This window comes from Rattus rattus, chromosome 5 (assembly GCF_011064425.1).
Source record: "Rattus rattus isolate New Zealand chromosome 5, Rrattus_CSIRO_v1, whole genome shotgun sequence".
Lineage (NCBI taxonomy): Eukaryota > Metazoa > Chordata > Mammalia > Rodentia > Muridae > Rattus > Rattus rattus.
The window spans coordinates 103,933,494-103,952,000 of NC_046158.1; the positions used below are offsets into that span (position 1 = coordinate 103,933,494).

The following is an 18,507-nucleotide window of genomic DNA, read 5'->3' on the forward strand; positions in this document are numbered from 1 at the left end:
GGGAGCCGCTGATACCTGGGCCTGTGATTTGAAAGCAGTTCAAGTCAAGAAAATGGTACCTCACACTGGGAAAGTTTGCTTCCTTTTCCTCAACAAATCAGAATCAGTTCACTCAAAAAAAAAAAAAAAAAAAAAGCACATTTTTTTTCTTCCCTATGTCCTGTAAACTTGATATGAGAATGTTTCTCAAAAATTGAGGATCATCTATTAACACTGGTGGGTGAGAGGAGTCTAGGCCACACGTGCCCTCTGGATGCTGCGTTTATTGGATGGTTTGTCCAGAGCTCTCAGCAGCTACCCCCTGACTGATTCAGTAATTCCCCACCTCCAAGCGGGGCGGCTCCGTCATCCTGGGGAATAAGGAGATACCTCAAGTCTAGTAGCTACAGGAACGGACTTTAGAATTCTACATTGTAGCTATGAACATGCTATATAAAGACAAATTAAGGTATAGAGCCGCATCCAATAATCCTAGCGCTTGGGAGTCGAGGACGTGGCCCTGCATTTGAAGCCAACCTGGATACACAGCAATTACTTCAAGGAACAAACCAACCCCCATGAAGATACAGAGGTGGGATGTGCTTTAATGGATACAATGAAGTGTGTTCGCATGACAAAGAGATCAACATGGACACATTCCTCACTCTGTTCCAAAGCCAGCCACAGTACCAACTAAAAGAAAAGTAGTAACGAATTGGAGGAAAACACTTTAATGAACTATATCTTTAGTCTGCAACATAAGAAAGACAAAAAAAAAAAAAAAATGAAGTTTAAAGTAAAAAGGCTTGACTGTCATGTAAATGTGAAAAAAATGGTAAAACAGGCTGGGCCTAGAAAGTTTTGAGTTCAAGTCCCAATGGCACCAGTGACTACCTGGGCCAAGTGGCTCACCTCTCTACCCTCCAGTAAAGCCAGCACTTGTCACAAGACTGACAACCAAGCTGCTCTATAAAGTATATGTTAAATTCGAAGTAGATTAATGTAAAATCTGATCAAAGGCATATTTTAAACAATCATCTGTAAAATAAAGAGAAAGAGTTATCACTTTTTTAGTACTTAGTGTTAGGGAGACTCATCCATTATCTATTTTAAATACCACCTAAGTTCCAAGAAGAGCAAGTCTGATGAACGCACAAAGAAACAAGGAGACAGACACGCTCCAAGAAGGACAAGACGCTGATGTGAGGCCGGGTATCTAGCCACAAAGGCAAAGCTATGTCCAACGGTTTGCATTTGAAGCCTGTGCTCTTTCACTAGGCTCTGAGAAGTCATTTGGCAGTGAAAAAAAAAAAAAAAAAAAAAGAGGTGTTCCCACCCAAGTATGTTTTCAAAGTGGTCACATAGAACCTTAGGTTGAAGGAACCCAGGCATAAAAACGAGAGTTTTTGCATTCACCATTCATCGTGGAGGCCTTTGCTCAACGTCATGTGGTTGGGCTAAAATACTCACACTGAGAGCCACTTTGCCATTGCGAGGCCTTCCACATGTCTCTCAGCTAAGGCTGAGCTGACAGGAGTCCCCTCCACTTCATCTCAGCCACAGTGGTCTCCATTTGTCAACCAGGTAATTATGGGATGGAAAGAAACCTGGGTCCACACAGAGATGAGAGCCTGAGCATCGCTCCCACCAAAGCACCTCAGTCAGGCCCGCTCCCTTCTTCCAGGCATAGCTGCTATTATGTGAAGCGACAGGGGCCCAGGAGGCAGACACTCAGGTAAGAGCAGGCTTCCTCTACAGGATCATCCCATGACTAGCTTCCAGCCTCACTGCTCTAATCTGCAATGGCGGTGTTAAAACACAGACCTCCCCAAGGCCACCAGAGAGTGAACCCCTCAGAAGACATAGGTTTGTACTTGGCTGTTTAATACTTGCGACACAACATGTATTAAACAATACAGTGAACAGAGTCAGTGGTGGTGAAGGCCAAATGCTTTCAAGAAACGAGTTCTTCAGAGGCAGAAGTGCAGGTCGCTGACAGAGCCCTTTCTTAGAGTAAGTGAGGTCCTAGTCTCCATCCCTCAGCAACAGAAGCTCTCATCTAAACCCCATCTCCTGACAGTGCTCCATTTCTCATCTACTCAGACCAGCAGGGAGAAATGACAAATCCTTCCAGGCCATGTGTCAAGCCCAGCCAGCACTGACCAAATGACAATTAGTTATTTATGAGGTACGCCTCCTTCCCACTCCCTGGGGAAAGGCCCTTTCTACGGGATCTTTTGTAGCCTAGTTAGGACCTCACAAAGCACCTTCCCTGTAGCACAAATGCAAAGTTCACTGTGTCCAGAACATCATCTGAGTGCTTATAGTTCACTCTTCACCCTTTTCACTCTCTCCCCATCACTCACCCCTGTGACTAAAAACCTGTCTACAATAGCAATAGCACTGAAAAACCTGCTTTAAACGTGACATCTCAGGGCCAGAGAGACAGCTCAGTGATTTAGAGCACTGGCTGCTCCTGCAGAGGACCCGGGTGCAGGTCCAGTTCCCATATGGCAGCTCACAGCCATCCCTAACTCTAGGGATCTGACGCTGCCTTCTAACTTCTATTGGCACCACCATACATGTGCACATATATTCATGTAGGCAAAACATGTACAACAAAAATAAATAAAAAAAAAATCATTTATGATCTCAGCAAGGTTCCCAGGAAAGCATAATTCTATTTCTATGCTTGTTTCCTCCCATAACGCAGGACACCTATTTTATCATTAAAGATCGGCACTCTCCTTGATGGCTCAAATACATAGTCTGTACATCCGTGTATGTGTGCGAATGGAATGTGTGTGTGGTGTGTACACGTGTATGTATACAGGTGTGAGCCCACTCTTGTGCATGGGTGGAATATGTGTGTGATGTGTACACATGTATGTATACAGGTGTGTGACCACACTTGTGCATGGGTGGAATATGTGTGTGATGTGTACACGTGTATGTATACAGAGGTGTGTGACCACACTTGCGCATGGTGGAATATGTGTATGATATGTACACATGTATGTATAGAGGTGTGTGACCACACTTGTGCATGGTGGAATATGTGTGTGATGTGTACACATGTATGTATAGAGGTGTGTGACCACACTTGTGCATGGTAGAATATGTGTGTGGTGTGTACACATGTATGTATACAGGTATGAGCCCACACTTATGCATCAGGTACCCTCTTTTGTCACTTTCCACTTCAGTCCCTGAAGCAAGGTCTCTTCCTGAACCTGGAGCTAGTCTGGTGGCCAGCAATCTTCAGCCATCCTCCTGTCTCAACTTCCCACAACGCTGGGAGTATAGGTGCACTCAACCATGCCAACCTTTTAAATATAGGTGCTGGGGATTTGAACTCAGGTCCTTATGCCTACATAGCAACCCCTCTTCCCCACCTAACCACCTCCTTAGCCCTATAATCTGTATATTTTAATTACATAAACTCCTTCTTAGCTTTCTTTAACTGGCACCTATCAGCATGATGAAGATTACAGCATAGTATTAATAGTTCAGATTTCTGTTCATTTGGATTCCAGGCATTTATATTTCATTAAGAATTTCTAAAACACACTGTCCCCTAATCGGGGTCTTTATGTTATGCATGGTGTCACCAGTGTCCCATACCTCCATCACCCGCTTTACTAACATACATTCTTCACAGTAATCTATTCACACAGTACCTGTTAGCTTTGGACTGTTTCCAACTGACGTGTTTAATGCCCAAGCCCACACATGACTCAGTGAGCTCTACACTCAGGTCTCCTTCTGCGTCACCTGGAAGGACTCCGAGCTCCGCGGCTGATTCATAGAGAGAAATCTCCTCCTTAAGCCCTGTTAATTCCTCCTGGAACAAAATATCCAAAATACCTTTCACTGTTATACTGAGTAACAAAATCAGTCACTACAAACCCAATTCAGATGATCAGGAAGAACACAGAAGAGTCTCTTGAAATACATTCTTAATATTCATTCTAGACAACTCCATAAGGATCAGCTCCTGCTGAATTTTTAAATGAAGGAGGAAACAAAGGCAGGTGGTTCTTTCCATGACCCTCTTACCTACAAACTCCTTAGCTGAGATGGCCTCACTACAGAAGAGAAACCAGCTCAGACAGGAGCATGCTACACTCTGCCTGCAGGACCTTGCTACACCCTGTCTAAAGGGAAACTAACGTGGCGAGGACCTGTGAGAGACAGAGTCCAATTAAATATGCCCCATGCCTGTAGCTGCCCGGTCTCCAGGATACACCTCAGAGCCAGGAGAGACAGTGGACAGACTGGCAGGAGCAGGCAGAGGCCTGGCTCTGCAGTTTATCAGAACTGGGCTGGAACGCCTTGGTCTAACTAACACTGGTGTCGGGGAGATCCTGAGAAACTTCCGTGGCTGGTTTGAAGGCGGTCTAAACCACTCTCACCACAGAGAAACCTAAGGTTCAAAGAGGGGCAATAGCAGATGCTGTATAAGAGACAGTACTCACTTGCAACGCCTTATTCATGCTCTCACTCAGGATGTGCGCCTTCTGGGCTTGCTGCAACTGGAACTGGAGCTGAGTCACCTCGTGCACAGAGCCTGCGAGACAGTCATAGGATGCAACTGAAAGGACGCGCGTGTCTGCAGGGCTGGGAGCCATCAAGGTTTGAGATGGAGTCTACTTTTACTGTTAGGATTTTTCGGGCTGAGGTAGCCATGAGAGACTAAGACCTATGTGTCTGAGATTCAGCCCTCCAGGAGCTCAAGGCCTTGGACCCTATAAACCCTATCATGACTACTGCATCTACAAACTGCAGCAGCCCATCATCTGGTGGGGACATGAGGTTCCAGCTGACAGAAGCCAAGAAAGTCCCAACTACTATTTCTGCCCTGCAATTAAACTGTATCTTGCTGTCTTGTAAATTGCTTTTATTTCTAACACGCCCATCTCACATATAAAACTACTACTCTGAAAGATTTGTATTCATGTGTGTGCGTGCGTGCGCGTGCATGCGTGTACGTGCGTGTGTGTGTGTTCCTGTGTGTGTGCATGTGTGTGTTCCTGTGAAGGGGTTGTCAGGTCGCCTGGAGCAGGACTTACAGGCTGTTTGAGCTCCATGGGTGCTGTGAACTGGACTTTAGTCTTCCACAGCAGGAAGTGCTCTCCACTGATCAATTACCTCTCCAACCCCAACAGTCTCCTACTGGTAGAGACTCTAGTTCAAGGGGTGGTTTGAGGGTTTCCTTACATGAGAACAGGCCTCTCAGAAACAGTGGGGGAAGTAATCACAGTTCAAAGCCTTTAATTGCCAAGGAAGAGACTCACTAAGTCATGGCAAGGGGGAAGAGGCTAGAGGGAAGCAGGGCCAGGAGAGCCTAAAGAGAGGAGGGTCCAAGTCTGGTCCCTCAGCAGAATGCACACGGCCACAGGCCGCCTTTAACGTTAACGTTTCCACTGTGAGAGAGTCACACCCCACACCCTGTTCCAACTCTCTGACGAGCTCAGACACCAAAATGGGTATACATATAGTAGTCAATAAAAAACCACTGACTGACTTTGTCAACCAGAAATGAGGTTGACTTTTATCTATTCCATGGTCTGTGTATCAACTTGACACTTTACTGCCTTTCATATCATTTTATAAAAATAATTAAAGGTACCAGGACCATGAAAAACATGTCTCAAATACCTCAGAGGCCACATTGAAATCTTAATAGCAACAAAAATGTAACTCAGTGTCCACTGATCATTGTAAATGGATACAAAAGTCTAAAGTTAAACAAAAAGGCAGAACTATTTAATCAAATATTGGGTCTAAAACAGGCAAATACAATGAGGTCTCATAGTCAAAGGTGGCTGAGGACAGAATTTCTGCATCTTTGGAAGCAGAGCGCCCCCTGGCGTGTGGGTTCCTTCCCTTTCCCCTGTGGGAAGCGGCTTCAGGCACCAGGCCCTCAGAGGAGTGCTGGGGACTTTATTTGGAACTCACCCGTACGCCAGGTTACAGAACAGAAACAACCACCTTTACTATGAACTGCACATACCATCCTCTGCAGAGGAAACTGAGCACTAGTGGACCGTCTGTCCCTTCTGGCCTCTGTACTTCTGGGATATGGACTGGGGAGATGGCTCCGACGGTAAAAGCACTTGTAGCACACGTCAGTCGGGACGGGTGACAAGACAACCTGAGTCTGAGCTCCGGATCTCAGGTCAAAAGAGAACCAACTGTGCAAGCTGTTCTCTAGTGTCTAATGTGACCATGACATGCACGTGCAAGCCCACGCCCCTCACACATGATAACAACAAGTAAAAGTGTAGTTCAGGGATCCGGCTCCATCCGGTTCACAGGAGCCCTGGGACACCCACGAGACCCGCACCTGACTGCAGCAGGTGGGCACACTGCTTCTGACTGTCCTCTAGACTCCTCGTCAGCCTGTTAATGAGCTCCGTCTTCTCCAGTCTGACTGCTTCCTGGTTCCGCTCCAGCTGCTGCACGTGATCCTTCAAGCGTGTGCAAACACCTTCCTAAACAGACGAGAAGGTGGCAAGTCACTTTCACCATCAGTTTTAGAACAAATTAAAACCGTCAGGGGCAAAATCATCACCTGGTAGTATGCTCTCTTTCACAGGTTAACCTGTGCACTGGATGGAAGAGAACACGTGTGACCTGAGAGGGAGGCCCCTAAGATACTGCTATTCTAAGGCCAGGGTTTACTCATGCCCTGCTTGCATTTTATGCTGTGTTAACGTATGTATACAAATGTGGGCAAACCACTTGGAGGGACGGAATCTGTCTCCTCAGACAAGGAAACAGATGAACACATGGAAACTCTAGTCTGAGCAGCCAAGGGCTCATTCCGTCCAGGGCAGGCAAACCAATCTTACCCTCCTCTGGGTTTCTTTTTGATCTAACCTGTTCCTCCTTCTACCTGTTACACATCGTATTTCTGTCTCCTGAAGGCTTCTCTGTAATCTGCTGTGCATAACAAGCATCACCGTGAGACTTGAAAGATCACTGACAAAGACACGTCGACCATCGAGTGTGACTACAGGGGATATAAGCAATACACACTCTGGGCAAGGATCAGTGTCCCCTACATACAGACAAGGAGAGAGACTCTGTATACAGCAAACTTCTCTCCAATAAGCAGACATATTTGGAAATGAAGAGCCATGGGAGTTTGAGGCCCAGGCAGAAGGAACCGTCATTGTAACAATCACTGCTTCCCACCTGAAAGCTGCCCAGGCTGGATGTCAGTCAAGGCATGGAAGAGGAGGACAGTGCAGCCTCGAGCTACCTGAGAAGCCCTGAGCAAACACCAGCAAGAGCGCTGAAGTGAGAGCGCATGGCCTTCAGTTCAGCAGCAGATCCCCTGACACGGCCTGACCCTCAGTCATCTCTCAAGGGGAATACAGTGATGCCCCCAATGCAAATAACACGGGAGTGTCTCTGTGCAAGGATGGGGGCTCTGAAGGCTCTGCTTTAAAACTCCTGGGAACTTTGTATTCTATGTCATAATGCAGCTGTGTTTGCTTTAAATTTTTCTACCAGGTTTTTAGCAAAACGAAGCTTCTGGACAGCAGTGCCTGTTTACTTAGCACTGCAAAGTTCCTGGCTGCCACTGCTGCTGCTGTCTCCCAAGCCAGCTAGGGAAGCACAGTTCTAACAAGCTGGCATCATGTCACGTGGCTGCCACGTGACGAGCTAATGGGCAAAGCTCAAATGCCAGCCTGCCGTGAGGGGACGGCCAGACACTCAAACTCATGTTCTAGACGGCAGGACAGTTTTGAGCTGTTACCATGTTGTCTGTACAGTCTTTTCTACATAGAAAGACCTGATGTTTAAGAAAGCACTGGTTTACAACAGGCTATACCCATGTATTTATCAAATTGCACCAGGCACACACAGACCTTCAAAAGCCTTAGCTGTGTTAGACTGTCACTCGCACCTCCCCTTACATGCAATTAGGCAGTCGCTGTGTCGAACTCTGTCTTTCAAAACACAACTAGCAACCATTCGTGACTTAAAAGAGTCTAGCATACTTAACAGGAAAACCTGAAACTTCCCCACAAGGGTGAGGACCAGGGAAGGGATGCCGTTCCTTGCCTTTGACATCACGTTGGAAGTTCTCACCAACGCACTATGGTAAGAAAGGGAAATAGAAGGAATACGGACAGCAAGGGGACAGTGAAGCTGCCCATGGTTGCTATGATCTGCTACACAGAACACCAGCAGGGAAACCACTGAACTAGTGAGAGCAACTGCAGGCGCTGCAAGGAAGCTGTTACAGAGCGCCGCTGCCTCCCGAGGGAGGAGATCACCCTCCTCTGCACTGAGGAGCAAGCAGAATATGAAATTTCAAAACTGTCATGTCACTACCACTCCAAAAATAAGGGCCTTTAGCAGAAATGTAAAGCATGGATAAGATCTGTTTGGAGAAACTACAACTCTGACAAAGTCAATAAAGAACTAACAGACACTCTATACTCGCGGTAGGGACACCCAGTATCGTCGAGATGCCACTTGCTCCCACTGAGACCTACAGAGTCCATGTACTCTTGACATCCCTTTGTCTCTAGAGCTAAATTAGTTCTAAAATTATCAGGAAAAACTCATCCTGAAACTGAATTCCTTGAACCTAGGGCTCTGGACACAAGGCAGTAAGTAACCTGCTGCTTGAGGAAGAGCCTTCAACACTGACTCCTTACACACAAGTACACACGTCGCTGTGCAATACGCTCAGGCGAGTTATCTGGATCACACTTTCTTTATACACTATACAGACTGAGTGTCCAGCCTGGGAAACATTTCACTTTTGGGAAATTTGAAAACACATACAGTTATGTTAGAGATGACACTCAAGATTAAATATGAAATTTACTTCTTATTATCTTAGTTAGGGTTGCTATCGCTGTGATGAAACACCACAAACAGAAGCGAGTTGAGGAGGAAAGGGCTTATTTGGTTTACACTTCCACATCACTGTGTGTCATCAAAGGAAGTCAGGACAGGAACTCAAGCAGGGAGGCACTTGAAGGCAGGAGCTGATGCAGAGGCCACAGAGGGGTGCTGCTTACTGGCTTGCTCCTCATGGCCTGTTTACAGAACCCAGGACCACTAGCCCAGGGTTGGCCCCACCCACAGTGGGCTGGGCCCTCCCACATCAACCACTAATTTTAAAATGCCCTACACGCTTACCTACAGCCTGTCTTATGGAAGCATTTTCTCAACTGAGGCTTCTTTCTTCTCGAGTGACTCTAGCTTATTGTGTCAAGTTGACATATATACACATAATACACTTAGTCCAAAGATTTTTCTTATATAATACAACCTGTCCACAAGAGTTCTGGTATGCAAATTTCTATGGTCAGCCATTAGAATACTGGATTCCAGATACCAACTTCTATTCTCAAAAGAATTGAGAGCTGGAAGCTCAGACACCTACCAAAGGTCAAGTTCCTGGGTCAAGCTCAGGTTCTGGCCAGTGCCAGTATACCTATTCCTCTCAGTTGGCATTTACTCTACAACAATAAGGAATGAATATATATATATATACACTGTGAGGTCTGGGAATGTACCAGTGGATCCTACAAGAAAGGTATCAAAATTAGGGCTGGTGACACACTCATAATTAAAATAAAAATCAGGTTTTGGGGGAAAGAGTAAAGGCTGCTACAATTTTATACCTATCATTACCAACAAAATTTCTACCTCGGGGAGCACACAATATCCAACTTTACTCCACTGACAGTTGCTCATTGGGAACCACGAGACCTGTTCCTGAAGGGCTGTTATGGTAGTGTCCAAATTCTTCTGTAGGGATGACACCTGCTCTTCGTACTTCTGTGTGAGGCCCGCAACGACGCTCTCATGCTGCTCTCTGGCTCGCTGAAGCGACTCGGAATGATGGAGCTCCACCAGTTGCTGTTTCAGGCTTTCCAGGGTGATCTCAGTTGTTCTGAGCTTCTTGGTGAGCTAAGCAAACACACACAGGGTACCACGCTGATAGCATCTTATCTCTCCTTAACCCTCTCCCAGTTGCTATTCTCAAGCCCACGGTGGCTGGGAACAATACTCACGGACAAGCTAGGCTGACAAGCACAGTTCCGTGCTGAGGGAGAAGAAGGCTCTAAAGAGCAAGCCGGTGCTGGGGCAACATTAGCCCTGACACTGTTTGCACTGCTCTATGAGCAAAGTGAGGGGCAACCCAATTGCAGGGTCACAGAAAAACGTGTTGCTCCTTCAAAGACTGTGAACCTACGACTGGTCACTTACTAAATAAAATGGTTTTTTGGTTTTCTTTTTTGAAACAGAAAGGACCCCACTGTCCACCAAGGCTGGCTTCAAATTCTCGGGTGCAAGCGATCACCTCGCCTCAGTCCTGAGTACGTAAGAATATAGGTACACACTGCCCATCCTAGCACTGAGACTTCTGAAAAGTACTGTGGGTAAAATAATCACCCACAGATGGCTTCCCAAAGCCCCAAACCTGCAATTATGTAAGATTTACAGCAAGAAAAAAATTAAAGTTGCAGATGAGATTAAAGCTGCCATCCACCTAACCTTAAAATGAGGAGACTCTGAAGGGAACTGTTTGGTTCAAGATCTTCATGCTCTCAGAACTTGTCAATAACCGACTTCAAACTCTTGAGCAAGTAACTGCCCTTCTAAGACCTGCACAACACATACGTGTATACAATGGTAAAGCTCACTGCCTTTCCAATCAGAATTCCAATTTTTGTTTTACAAATATTATATATACATTGATGTGCAAAATCTAAAGAAAAAAAGGGGGGATTCAAAATATGTTGAATAGGGACAAGCCTTGTTTGCCAATTTTAAAATATACCATAAATATATCATGACAAATTTCATATAGGAACAGAAAAATATGTAAGAAAAAACATATATACAAGTTAATTTTAGGCAAAACTCAGCATATATTGGCTACCAACTATAAGCTAAGAACTGGCCTAGACGGCAGAGCTACAAGCAAACTAGGCCAGTGGCACCTCCGAGGAACTTTGTTACGCGAGTGCTGGCAGTGAGAGGCAGGAAGCTGAGCCAGTCAGTCAACTGGAGTGGCCATGGGACAGGCGTTCCCAAGCAGAGGCATACGAAACTAAGACAGGAGGGAAGAAACAACTGTGGATGGAGGTCACCTTGTCCCACAGTCAACCACGTCCTGCAAAGCCTTTAAGAATAACCCAAATTAAAAAAAAAAAAAAAAGAATAACCCAAGTAGAACCATATTCTGGAAGGGTTATTTAGACGGTCATAAGAGAATTTGCAGAAAGGGTAAAACTAGAGTAGTTGAGACTTTAGAGAGAACATAAAACCCAGAAGGGATGGAAATGCAGGCATCTACAAAGAAGAGCTGCCTGTCGTCTCTTCATGACACCACAGCTGACCCCAGGGAAGGGACAGGACATCTGTGAGACAAAGTTCTTCTGAATTTGGTCTTATACAAATTTAATTTAACTAAATTTAATTTTTTTAATTAATTATTTAATTTGTGAATTTTTGCCTACATGTACGTCTATGCTCAACATGTGCCTGGTGCCCACAGAGACCAGAAGAGGGCATGGGATTCCCTGGGACTGAAGTTACAGACTGTTACAGCCGCCATGTGGGTGCTGGGAATCGAACCCTGGTCCTCTGAGGAGCAGTTATGCTCTTAACCACTGAGCCACGCTCCAGCCCCAAACTAAAGTTTTAATGAATGAAAATAAAGTTTACCTTCTCTTCACTGACTTTGAAGGCTTCGATCTGAGTCTCCAGTGCATGTATCTGTGCTTCAAGCTGCATCTCCCTCTCCTTTCCACTCTGAAAGAGCTTCTGGGATTCCCGAAGGCTGAGGGCCAAGCCGTCCTTCTCATCTGGAGCATGAAAGATATTTACATAAATACTGTCCCTTCTGTGAGATCATAATTGTCACAACCTTTATGAGATCTATATCTGAATGAAATTCAATTCAGACAAATGAGTTTTAGTTGCTTTAGAAAAAAAAAAAAGAAAAACCAAAAAAACTTAAATGATGCCAAAAATAATTTAAATACCCATAAACACAGCCTGTAATCCTTACTATAGCCGTGCACGGCAAAGGGTCCCCAGTGCTTCTGGATCTGTTCACTAAGAAGCTCTGCAGCTTTTGTGTCAGTGAAAACTGTCCTAGAGCAGGTCACAGCTGGACACACCAGGGATCCCAGTACCCAGAGGTAAGATCTCTAGTGAGACCACACAGAAAGACTCTTACTCCCAGAACAAGGTACCAAGGACTAGTCACCCCCTCACACACTTGAATTTCCCAGTCCTTGGTCCTTCCCAAATACTTCAGCAATTCACCTCTCCCAAAAGATCGTGTGAATATTACTTCACTATCAATTAAATCTGAAATGAGCTGGAGTCTGGTCATAAAATATTCTACAAATGGCCACCCGACACCGACCAGGACCTGATCTATTTCCTCCACATGGTCACACCAGAAATGGCAACGAGGGTCCCTAACTTCTGCTGCATTACAAACAAAACATGTCACCTATAAGTGGACTACTTTATCAAGGTAATGCTGCAAACTCCACAGCCATTAGGGTGGAGAGCCGTCAGCACAGTGGACAGGGCCCACTCCTCACTGCTTCTAATACCTGGGAAGAAGACAGAAGTCAAAGAAAAAGAGAGAAGAAAAATGTCTCCAAACACCAGGCACGGAAGTCCCAGGCTTGGGATCCGCTCTGGCCCGTGTGAGCTCCCTGCCTGGAGGGCACTGGAAATGAAAAGCCCAGGAAGCCAAAAGGGAATAAAGTGAGGTCTTCAGACACCAGCTGCCCAGCTCTTGTCACCTCACCTTGGACTATTAGCAGCTGGTGGTTCAGATACCGAATCTGGCGTTCGCGGTCATTCAGTTTTTCAACTAAGCTGTCCAGTTGTCTCTCCTTTGCTTTGTTAAGAACCTGGAGTTGAATAATATGTATATTTTCTGCAGAGTCTGCTTTGGAATTAGAGACAATTTATTAGATAAAAACATACTAAGATCTGTGATCAGCAAGGGTAATGTTATTTCAAGCTTTTTAAACAACTTGGCAGAATATCATGAGACCAACTCAGTGGACAGTGGCTAGCATCCTTTTGAATATGAACAGATATCCAGAGTGTATCAGAGAGCACTGTGTCTCGACCTTCCATTTACGTGAGAGTCTCTGGTTAAAGCCTGACTCACCATCTAAATGTGGACAACTACCACACAGATGCAACAGAGCAACACGCATTACCAAATGAGGAGCGGAACCTGCTGTCACGCTACCTGAAAGGAACACCAGACCTCCCTGTCAAAGGTTCTCTTTGGCAGAAGGTAAACACATTCTTTTATGTTTATATTGGCACAAAAGGCCATATTGATTAACCAATAAAGAGAGGCATAAACTCTGACACCTTCTTCAGAAACAAAGATGTTGTAGAGAACACTTAGTTCAGAGGAGAAAGCCAAATGACAGGTAGTAGAATTATACCTCAACGCCATAATGATATTCTTCATTTGGCTAATGCTTCTGCAAACTTACATCAATAAATACATATAGAGAATTTTAAATACTTATTAACAAAGCAATTTGTACTCTTTTCTAAATTTAAAAAAGAAATGTAAGGCCAGGCATGGTAGTACATGCCTTTAATGCCAGCACTCAGATAGAAGACAGGTGTCTGTGAGTTCAAGGTCATCCTGGTCAACATAGCCAAGTTCCAAACCAAGGCTTTATACTGAGACTTGGCCTTCAAAGATGAAAAAGGTAAAAATCTGAACATTAAAAGCATCACTCTGCCTTACAGGGGACGTAAATAAACTGTCCCAAAGCTTCATCGCACCAAATATACTTTTTTATTTTAAACTTTATTATTAAAAAAATACACTGAAAAAGTCATATACCAAAACTAACCAGTCCCAAAGTCTTTACATTTCAATAAACTTCTAACAGTTAGTAGTCACTCAAAACAGAAGCTGTAGAACATTGGATTTATAGTTTACTATCAAACATATTTTATGTACTTATCTAGCATCAAAAACAGAGAGGCCGAGACAGCTAGGACTAGACACGTGCTAAGCTCAAGCCTCCTCCCGAGCTCAGTCTCCTGACCTACAGCCAGTCTTCCTCTTCCCCAGCATCGGCCTTTCTGGGTCTCCCTGCATGTTTACACGGCTGTCGGCACGTATGCCACAGATTACATATATGCCGGGTTCCCGTATGAAGGAGAACATGCCCAATTTTCTTCATGAGGTGTGTGACCTTGATTGAACTCATTCTTTAGTTGCTGTTGCTGGAAAATTGGGCACTACCATCAGTTATTCAATTAACTTCTAAAAGTCAACTTTAAAAGATGCATAGTCAATCACCTCAGGAATAAATTAACTTGGTAAAATGCAGGGTTTTAGGAACAGTAATCAAAGACATAAAGCACATGACCGCAGGGACCTGAAGGAGCAGACTGGGAGTGACCGTGATGACCGTCACTCCACACCACCTCAGCCACATGCTTGTTCTACTTCCTCACTGCGCCTCAAATACCGAGAAGCCTCTTCTTCACTCTGGATGTCCATGCTTCCAGGCAAAGGAGCTCTGGTACTCTCTACAGCTGTCCTGGGGCCCAAACAAGCTTACGGCAACACTGTGTCCAGACAAAGGGCCTAGCCCGGGTGTCCTACAGGACAGCTTACCCTCACTCTGGAGTCACACTGGTGCTTCAGCACTCACAATAATTAATTCACCAGGAGCATGGTGAGAAAAGCTTCTGTCTATGAAAACACTAAGGGCAGTCACCGTACAGCTTTTTTTGTTTGGGTTTTTTTTTTTTTTTCAAAAATAACATTTCAGCTCAAAATTCTCTAGTAGCTTTAACTGTTTTCCTTATGGACACACTTATACATACTCTACATCAAAGAAAAAGGCTGGGGGATATGGTGGTTTGAATAAAAATGGCCCCCTAGACTCCTACACCTGAACACTTTGTCTCCAGGGAGTGGCACTAATTAAAAGGATGAGGAGGTGTGGCCTTGCTGGAGGAGTGTGTGTCACTGAGGGTGGGTTTAGAGGCTTCAAGCCCAGTGCGGTGTGTATCTCTCTCTGTCTCTCCCTCTCCCTGCCTCTGCCTCTCTGCCTACAGCTCATGATCTCTCTCAGCTATTGCTCCGGTATCAACAAGGACAGTGCTGTGCTCCCCACTGTCTACACCTCTGAAACTCTAAGCAAGGCCCAATCAAATGCTTTCTTTTACAAAGAGCTGCCTTAGTCATTATGCCTTGCCACAGCAACTGAACGGTGACTGAGGACAGGAGGTAACAGATAACTAAACCTGAGATCAGCATCAATTCTGAACAGCAAGTCTGTACAATCATCACACTAAAAAATTTAAAGAGTAAAAGAAAAATTAAGAAACTCATGGCTGCCTTTAATTACATGTTTCTGAGTGAGAGACCTAAGCCTGGGGAGAGAAGCATATTCATGTTCCAAAGCAGCAAGAAAAACACTAAATTATAAGCTATGGTGGCTGGAATGCAGGGTACAAAAGCTTTCCTGACATTTCGCTGTCAAATGTCGCTACATGAGGGAGCACAGCACCCTGACTCCCAAAGAAGCACTTGTGATTCACAGCAGTTTTTCTTTATCCCACAAACACAGCTCCCTACCAACATTTTCTCACAAGGGGCTGCAAAGGAAAACGAGGGCCCTACAAATGTCACATATGCCCCTACCACTGAGCAGCAGGGATAGCTGCAACCCTTGGCTCTTTTGAGACCAAGTACAGCGTCTCAACAGACAATTCAGGCACCAGGCAACTCTGGTTGGCTTTGAGTGTTCTGTGTACTCACACCGAGCCTGAATGTTCTCACTGTGCACTCAGGCTCAGCTCGAGTGCTCCCACTGTGTAATCACACTCACTTCAAGTGCTCTCACTGTGCACTCAGGCTGACCTTGAGTGCTCTGTGTACTTACACTGACCTCAAGTATTCCCACTGTGTACTCAAGCTGACCTTGAGTGCTCCCACTGTGTACTCAGGCTGAACCTTGAGTGCTTCAACTGTGCACTCAGGCTGACCTTGAGTGCTCCCACTGTGCACTCAGGCTGACCTTGAGTGTTCCCACTGTGCACTCAGGCTGACCTTGAGTGCTCCCACTGTGCACTCAGGCTGACCTTGAGTGTTCCCACTGTGTACTCTGCCTGAACCTTGAGTGCTTCAACTGTGCACTCAGGCTGACCTTGAGTGCTCCCACTGTGCACTCAGGCTGACCTTGAGTGTTCCCACTGTGCACTCAGGCTGACCTTGAGTGTTCCCACTGTGCACTCAGGCTGACATTGAGTGTTCCCACTGTGCACTCAGGCTGACCTTGAGTGCTCCACTGTGCACTCAGGCTGACCTTGAGTGTTCCCACTGTGCACTCAGGCTGACCTTGAGTGTTCCCACTGTGCACTCAGGCTGACCTTGAGTGTTCCCACTGTGCACTCAGGCTGACCTTGAGTGCTCCATTGTGCACTCAGGCTGACCTTGAGTGCTCCCACTGTGCACTCAGGCTGACCTTGAGTGTTCCCACTGTGCACTCAGGCTGACCTTGAGTGTTCCCACTGTGCACTCAGGCTGACCTTGAGTGCTCCATTGTGCACTCAGGCTGTCCTTGAGTGTTCCCACTGTGCACTCAGGCTGACCTTGAGTGTTCCCACTGTGCACTCAGGCTGACCTTGAGTGTTCCCACTGTGCACTCAGGCTGACCTTGAGTGCTCCCACTGTGCACTCAGGCTGACCTTGAGTGCTCCATTGTGCACTCAGGCTGACCTTGAGTGCTCCCACTGTGCACTCAGGCTGACCTTGAGTGTTCCCACTGTGCACTCAGGCTGAACCTTGAGTGTTCCCACTGTGCACTCAGGCTGACCTTGAGTGCTCCCACTGTACACTCAGGCTGACCTTGAGTGTTCCCACTGTGCACTCAGGCTGAACCTTGAGTGTTCCCACTGTGCACTCAGGCTGACCTTGAGTGCTCCCACTGTGCACTCAGGCTGACCTTGAGTGTTCCCACTGTGCACTCAGGCTGACCTTGAGTGTTCCCACTGTGCACTCAGGCTGAACCTTGAGTGTTCCCACTGTGCACTCAGGCTGACCTTGAGTGCTCCCACTGTGCACTCAGGCTGACATTGAGTGTTCCCACTGTGCACTCAGGCTGACCTTGAGTGCTTCAACTGTGCACTCAGGCTGACCTTGAGTGCTCCCACTGTGCACTCAGGCTGACCTTAAGTGCTCCATTGTGCACTCAGGCTGACCTTGAGTGTTCCCACTCTGTATTCAGGCTGACCTTGAGTGCTCCCACTGTGCACTCAGGCTGACCTTGAGTGTTCCCACTGTGCACTCATGCTGACCTTGAGTGTTCCCACTGTGCACTCAGGCTGACCTTGAGTGCTCCATTGTGCACTCAGGCTGACCTTGAGTGCTCCCACTGTGCACTCAGGCTGACCTTGAGTGTTCCCACTGTGCACTCAGGCTGAACCTTGAGTGTTCCCACTGTGCACTCAGGCTGACCTTGAGTGCTCCCACTGTGCACTCAGGCTGACCTTGAGTGCTCCATTGTGCACTCAGGCTGACCTTGAGTGCTCCCACTATGTACTCAGGCGGAACCTTGAGTGTACTCAGGCGGAACCTTGAGTGCTTCAACTGTGTACTCAGGCTGACCTTGAGTGTTCCCACTGTGCACTCAGGCTGACCTTGAGTGTTCCCACTGTGCACTCAGGCTGACCTTGAGTGTTCCCACTGTGCACTCAGGCTGACCTTGAGTGTTCCCACTGTGCACTCAGGCTGACCTTGAGTGTTCCCACTGTGCACTCAGGCTGACCTTGAGTGTTCCCGCTGTGCACTCAGGCTGACCTTAAGTGGTATGAGATCCTCCTGCCTAAGAGCCAGGACTATAGGTGAACCACCACTTTAGAGCTCAATATAGTATTCTGAAATAAACACCCAAGAGCTTATTAGTTTGTTCATAAATACCTCAGTATATACCTTTAACATAGTTAGCAGGGGCCTTTTGAAAGTTACTTTAAAAACATAAGTCTTGAAAGTATATAAAACTATTAAATGTTCAAAATTCCCCAATTATCTTAACAAAAAAATAATATAGCTGGGTGTAGCAACACATGCCTCTAATACTCATAAGTGGGAGATTGGAGCAGGAGGATTGCCATGAGTATGTGGCCAGCCTGGGCAACACAGCAAAGCCCCAGCTCAAAACAAAACAAGAACGGCCAAATAAATAAATGTAAATGAACACCTACTTTCATTAGCTCCTAAAAATTGTTGCTGCAAGCCTTCAAACATGTCACTTCCTGCTATCTCCTGGGCTGGTGGACTAGTCTTCTGCACAGAAGAGGGGTAAGGTTTATAGATAGCTTTACATGGCTCCAAAGCTTGACAGTTGGGTCCTTGAGATAAACCAAATTGCTATTAAAAGATGACAAATAAAATTAAAAATTAAGATTTGGTGTTTTCTTCCAAAATAACTTACTAGACACTTCCTTCTACCTTCCTTA

The 18,507-nt window shown here is 45.9% G+C and overlaps 1 protein-coding gene across 1 annotated transcript in view; it reads right to left on the reverse strand.

Moving 5' to 3' along the window:
• Cep152 (centrosomal protein 152) overlaps window positions 1-18,507 on the reverse strand; it is a 70,496-nt gene that overhangs the window by 44,241 nt on the left and 7,748 nt on the right. Inside the window, exons 6-12 of the mRNA XM_032904119.1 lie at window positions 18,253-18,418; window positions 12,797-12,940; window positions 11,692-11,831; window positions 9,727-9,927; window positions 6,329-6,476; window positions 4,458-4,549; window positions 3,660-3,823 (exon numbers count right to left, since the gene is read on the reverse strand). Of these exons, the coding sequence (XP_032760010.1) occupies window positions 3,660-3,823; window positions 4,458-4,549; window positions 6,329-6,476; window positions 9,727-9,927; window positions 11,692-11,831; window positions 12,797-12,940; window positions 18,253-18,418 (1,055 nt within the window). The remainder of the gene's footprint in view (window positions 1-3,659; window positions 3,824-4,457; window positions 4,550-6,328; window positions 6,477-9,726; window positions 9,928-11,691; window positions 11,832-12,796; window positions 12,941-18,252; window positions 18,419-18,507) is intronic.